This window comes from Plectrocnemia conspersa, unplaced genomic scaffold (genome assembly GCF_051122295.1).
Source record: "Plectrocnemia conspersa isolate PC_06_02 unplaced genomic scaffold, ASM5112229v1 ptg000014l, whole genome shotgun sequence".
Lineage (NCBI taxonomy): Eukaryota > Metazoa > Arthropoda > Insecta > Trichoptera > Polycentropodidae > Plectrocnemia > Plectrocnemia conspersa.
The window spans coordinates 19,132,378-19,139,025 of record NW_028277178.1 but is presented as its reverse complement, the minus strand read 5'-3'; the positions used below and the strand labels follow the sequence as shown (position 1 = coordinate 19,139,025).

The window sequence follows — 6,648 nt, the reverse complement described above, 5'->3', positions numbered from 1 at the left end:
CAATAACGATGCTTAGTTATCTATGTCTCATGTTATAATAATAATATGATCTGTTTTATTGTAAGGATTGAAAGTAATCCGAAACTTTTCAGAACGCCGTTCCGGTTTAAAAATATCACGTTTTATATAAAGCGGTATTTCTACCCGATACAAAACTCATTTTTTACATCTTTGAGAAATGCTGTGAACGCTGAGAATGGAACGGACCATTTACGCATGAATTTGATTACAACCTCAAAGTATTTTTAAATTATGCTTCCGCATGAAGCATAAAAACAAAAAGCTTGAAACGGCTCATTCATTCATGATCACATTCTTCTTCCTATTCAAACTTTTTGAATAATAATCCAAAGGTAAGGCGGTTAACAAGTTTTTGATTTTTAAATTGCTGTTTATTATATTGAGGCTAGATTAAAAATAAAATAAATGTCAATTACCCGCAAAGCACAAATGATGACTTGAGAAATAACTACGCTAATTTGTCTGTATAAAAATAATTTTAAAGATTAGCTTTCCATATACATTAATTGTCTGTATTTCATAGCGAGCTACTAGTAGCTCACGAACGATGGGTTGGAGACTACTAATTTAATACTTATTTCAAAACAGATGTGTATCACGTTTGTGTTGAGTTTTCGTATTTATTCTGTTTTAAAGGGGTGCAGGTGTGAAGAAATTCGATCGATTATTCTTAATTTGTTAATCAATTCTTTGATACATGAGTTTATATGTCCTAATATAAATATAGCTTCACTATAACATATGTATATACTACTAATAATTAAAAAAAACAGATATGAATAATAATGCTAAAACGTATAAAGAAAAGTATTGGTAATAAAAAAAAATTATCAGAAAAGAAAGAAATTAAAAAATGTAAAGACAAATATTAGATATTTCATTATTGTAAGAATTTTAAAAATATAAATTATTTAATAAATAATTTTCTTAAGACCATTTTTATATACACAATAATATGAACATATGAATAAAACATTAACAGCTTTTGCTTTTATGCAACTTACATATTTAAAATCAACTGCAGCTACAGTATACCGCGGATTATACGTGCTAGAAATAAATTCACTTTAAGAACGCTGCGCTCGTTACCGAGCGTTCCCACTGCGACGGCGCCGACACGATTTTATTGCTTTTGACGTAAATTTTTGCCTTCTGAGAAGTGATAATTGTTTTTGCGCTCTCCTATTGAACGAAATTCGGTTTAAATATACTTTGATCAGCCATCTTATATTAGAAGTCCTTAGTAATATCGGTAAGGATAGCTATCATATTTTTAAAACATAGTGTAAAATCGAAAAGCACTTGCGCAAGCGCAGTGCATCGCAGTTCGTATCTCGAATCTATAGTATGTAGAGGTAAAAATGAGATATTTAAAAAGTTCTTGCCTTGAAGAGTTCGTATGTAAAGAGGTTCGTAAGTCGAGGTACAACTGTATAATGTTATAATAGGTAAATTTCGAATATCATACTGATATTCGAAATTTATTGAGAGTCAAATACAAACGAGAATCGCAGATCTGTATTGTAAATACAATATACATATTTTAATATATTGATAGGGAGAATTTATAAATTTATTAAAAAATATTAAAAATAATATTTGGTCTAGTATATTTTGTTCCGGATCCCATGCTATATTATTTCAGTACTTGAATGTTTGCAAAATGAATACATTTTTATTTAATTCTTTTAAATTTAGAACATGATGTAAGTTCTTTGAACGCCTCAATTTGTTTGTGTAATAAATTTCAATAATTCGCACAATGATATGACATTACTTAAAGCCAGCCGTATTCAAATATCATTTACTCGGCTCTTTTGTCGTCCAATCAATGCGACTGATTTGTGCCGCGTTGACGGATTAACGATTGTATTGTGAAGCAAGCAACATCTACTGGGTGTTTACGACGTCTCGTGGTTGTACGCGTATTTATAGTGTGTTTAGAAAAATACGCCGACGACCCGACGAAGGCAAAGCCGTGGGTCGAAGTAGGGAAATAGTCGTAGCCGTACCACCTGTCAGCCACTCAATCACTGACAGTCGACACTGTTCAACATCCTGTCACTGAGAACTTGGCCATTTCACACTGCCAACTTGTGGAAAAATATGTAACGAAATCATTAAAATGATTAAAAACGTCAGAAATTCAAATAAAATGTCTTGATAGTTAGAGCACGTATAAGACGCTTGAGCTCAACTCTAAAACAGTTAAATATAATAAAGCTATATTTGTTTTTATACCCCTTATATATGGCTTTTTGTCTCAAAGTGAATATTAAGGTGATTAATTCAAGTCGTACAAGGCCATCTGTGAATCAACAAATAGCGACAATTCGCTGCTTGCATTATGTTATAAACATAGCATCTAATTACCTGACTTATTCGTTCATTTTAAATATAAATATATAATCTGATTTTTTAATTTGCAAATTTCAGTAAATCATATTATGCGAGATGTTAAAGTCACGTTCGAATCGTGCGAACTAATATAACATGATTGGCGCTCGACAATGCCCATTTGCCACATTATACAAATGAGCGTTTATTTATTTTGAAAGAGAAAAAAATAATTTGAATGTAATTTTTTGGCTCTATTATGCGTTGAAAGGTTCAACACTCATTCATGGTAGCGCCGAGTGCGAAAAGCCCGTAATGGAGGGACCGCCATTTCATGCGCCCAATTATGCTTTTGACAGTTGAAATTTACATGACAAGTCGGGGGCTAATCAAAATAACGTTTGAAAGCCGACGTCAGGAAAGCTGACAGACCAAGGCTGCGTGGCCATTCATTTTATTTCGCTGTCGAAAATTTATTATTTATATTCCGAGTGCTTGGGGAGATTTTTTTGTTGAAAGGACAAAAGTCGAACAGCATACGGACCACCCTGTGATGTTGCGCAATTGATATGGACATTTAAAATTTCATTGAAATATAAACTTAACTGTGTGAAATTAAATCACTATTATCCATCAAAAATATTAATAGACCACAATTTCATTGAAATAAATCTTTTATTATTTTATCTATCAATAATATTAAAACTGATTTATGATTTTAATTCATTGAAATATATATATTTTATAGTACGAAATTAAATTATTTTATCTATCTATCAATAATAATTATTCAACTCGACAATATAATTTAAAATTTATATTTCACTATTTTATTTCATTGAAATTAAAAAATTAAACTTTATTGTCGGGGTGCAAAATCATTAAAATATGTAGATATTATTTTACTGTGAGAAGTTAAATCCTCATTTTATTATTTTATCTATCTATAATAAATGTACACCTCCACAATTAGCGATTTTATCTCTCATTTTACAACGAGAAATTTAATCTTTATTTTAATATTTTAATCTCTTGATATAAATATTAATATACCGTCTCCCAAAATGGTAATATACCTAGATTAAATGTTACTTTCTTTATTTGATTATATTGAAATGTATTTATATTATAAATATACAATCAAAAATAAATTAGTGTGTGTGTAATGAGCGTACGTATTGTTTAAATTAAAATGCATTTTTAATATTTCAATAATGGTAAGTATATTTCACAATAAAATTATCATTTTTTCAATACAATATTAGGTATAAACTCAAAGCGATTTGAGCACGATTTCTTTTTTATATGTACATATTTAATAAAAAAATATACAGATATAAATGGCAAACAAGTCACCTTAAATAATTGCGAATTGCACATTTTCATTAACAAATCAAAACTACGCCGAAATAATATTATCTTTAAAAACATTTACAACAAACATAACTTATTATTTGGATGTGTAAATTTTTAAACATACATTTTGGTAAATATTCGAGAGACCAATTTATACTAAAAATCGGTAATCAAAAAATAAATATTCACTTTTACATAATAAAAAATATAAGCAGTAAACCTAAAAAACGTGCAATTTCAAAAACAATGTATTTCACTATTTTTTTAAATAATTAGAAAAGATTTATTTAAATCAACTCACTATTTTTATGCAAATTAAATAATTGATAAAAAAACTATAATCGTAATACTACACGCAAGCTGAGATTTTACTCGTCTTCGTACGATGAAACTATTCATTGTTCAAATTATTCATAAACTGTCTATTTATATCACAGTAGCGAATTGGACAATTACTGAACGCCGTCGGACGCGGTCGGTCACGAGAACGATTTATCACTGTTTTCATTACACAAATTTGGCAAAGCGCAAGCCTAAGCCGCATTATCCAATTACTGGTGAGCTGCTCCCAATCTTTGTCCGTATAGTGCGTAGGGTGAATAATACGGACCTAGCGCGGGGCTGAATCCGTAAGGCGAGCTGAGAGGAAGTCCTGGTTTTGCGTAAGGGTGGAATCTAGCTGCTGAGAGAGGGCTCAGAGGCGCTCCAGGAAAGCGTCCTAAGACTGGAAATCCTGGACTTAGTGGCGCACCACCGGGCGAAGATCCTTCTGCTGTGTGACTTCTGAGATGTTGCAGAAGTTCTTCAGAGGTTCCGAATCGCTTTCCGCAATAAGAATCTCCGACGATCCAACTGCATACATGAGGACGACCGAGTTGAGCGTACGATAGAGCAGACGGGGGTAGACTTCCTGGCGATAGAGCCATTGCCATAGCTAAACTATACTTGTGATGATCGCACTGAGTACATCCTGCCGGACAAGACGGTAAACCTCCCATTTGCAACAGCTGCTGTCCGTGGAGAGACACTTGACATCCCGTGCAATAAGGATCTTTACACACCGGAACTAGAGCTTCTCCGCCGGATGGAGTTTTAACACGAGCGTATCCGAGATATGGCGTAGCTCCTGGATAGCCTCCCAAGCCGTGTTGGTGAGAGAACGGCGCTCCTGCGAAAGGCGGTCTGAAGGCCGGATTGTGTTGTTCTAATCCGGGTGGACAGCACAAAGACGAAAGTCCCATGCCTGGTTTGTAAGTTCCCAGAGGCAAATCCTTGGGGTGGCCTTGCAAAACTTCCAATCCGGAGCGGATAATCGGACTGGCGCCTCTGCCGGAAGATCCGGCCGGCGAGGAAGTCTTGCGGTCGGAGGAAGGCGAAGATTTTCCTCCCTCTTGCGCCGGAGTATTCGCCACGGGGGTTGAAGATTTGCGTCCAGGTGTAACCTTTCCGGACTTTCTCTCCTCTATGCTTTCGACGCTGGCTTTGGACGAAGGGCGGACTTCATCGCTTTTCTTCGTCAAAACGTTGTTTTCGTAGGGCTTGAACGCCAAATGTCTGATTTCTGGCGTAGTCCTGGGTTTTTCTTGTTTAGTAGGCGGCGTTCTATTAGAATCCGCATTGCTTGATTTCTTCTTATCTTGAGATGGAGCGAGTGATTTTGGCGGCGGTGTATCCGCGCCGATCTGACTGCATGTCTGGGCCAAGAGAGCCAGTGGGCTCTTCTTTGCGTCCAACTAAATAAAAAAATAGATTTATTAGCTAAATATATTTAAAGATAACAATAAAGGTTTTAAAAAAATACATACCGTCGTCGGTAAGGGCGACAAGTAATCGGGTTGAAGATATTGGTTTCCGCCTGAAGACAACATTCCGCCACCTTCAAGAACAACCATTTGTGACAGAATCGATCCGAGAGAAAGCGTCACAGTCACGGGCGTGCACGAAACACGGCTCACAAAAATGTTTCACTGAACAAAAAACTTTGTCGAACAATCGCGGGATTTTAAGAGCGAACGAGCGACGCGTGCGAACAGGTCAACCTCCAAAACAGTTCTGACGGAGGGTTCCCCCACCAGGGCATCAAAGGACTTGCGCGACTCGCCCCACCAGTTTACTGTGAGACGGTAGAGAGCGCGCTATTAGTGCAGCAAATGAGTGCGAGCGGTACCACTATAGGTCTTTGCGTCAACTGTAAATGGATAGTGCGACAGGGACGGATTAGGAGTAGATCGAGTGTTGGGGAGAGATGGGAACGTTTTATTATGGCGGTGGCCGTTTTGAGTGGCATAAATTGAAATGGGTAGGTGGCAATGTTGCCACCCATGCGGTCTCGTGACAGAACCTTTGAGCAAAGCCGCCTGCATCGGCGGCCGATGCTTTTCTATCTTCACTCCGTTTTTACGACTTGTCGAGCTGCTCACCGCCATGTGTCATTTTTAGAGATTATTTATATTTCAAACTATAGTCCACCAATTTGCTTTTGTTTTTTGAGAATGACTAGGATTTTTTATATGTAGAAAAACTCCTGATATTTTATAAATTTAAAATATACACTGCTATTCAAATATATATTAAAAAATAAATATTAAATTGTTGATTTAATTTTTAAAATGCATTCATAAATAAATTTAAATTATTATTTCATGATTTTATCCATTTATTTATCTAATATAGCTATTTGTTCATACCAGGGCTGTGAAGTGGTTTAAAATTTTTATAATTTAATAAGTTTATTTATTATTTTTTTAACATATAATTGATAACAATAAAAATAATGTCAACGATTTTGAAATTATAAAAAAATAAAAGGATTTAAAAATTAATTAAGCAAAAAATGGTCATGCTTTATTGACTTATTTTATTATAATGATATGTAATAAATAATCCCGAGAATGAAGTGGTTGAAAAAAGTAACTACAAAAAACAAATTTAATA

General features: G+C 34.6%; 1 protein-coding gene across 1 annotated transcript; it reads right to left on the bottom strand.

The window, feature by feature from the left end:
• Positions 1-3,555: 3,555 nt before the first annotated feature.
• On the bottom strand, positions 3,556-5,768 carry noc (zinc finger protein no ocelli). The gene is made up of 2 exons (XM_088203917.1): positions 5,520-5,768; positions 3,556-5,447 (listed from the first exon to the last, which is right to left on the bottom strand). Exons 1-2 carry the CDS (start codon positions 5,604-5,606, stop codon positions 4,266-4,268), a joined length of 1,269 nt encoding a protein of 422 aa, XP_088060043.1. The 5' UTR covers positions 5,607-5,768; the 3' UTR covers positions 3,556-4,265.
• Positions 5,769-6,648: the final 880 nt, after the last annotated feature.

Excerpts from the sequence above, each read along its gene's own strand:
- noc (XM_088203917.1), bottom strand. The coding sequence starts at position 5,606 with ATGGTTGTTCTTGAAGGTGGCGGAATGTTGTCTTCAGGCGGAAACCAA. Across the intron at positions 5,448-5,519 it reads TGTCGCCCTTACCGACGACG|TTGGACGCAAAGAAGAGCCC; the intron begins GTATGTATTTTT and ends TTTTTTATTTAG.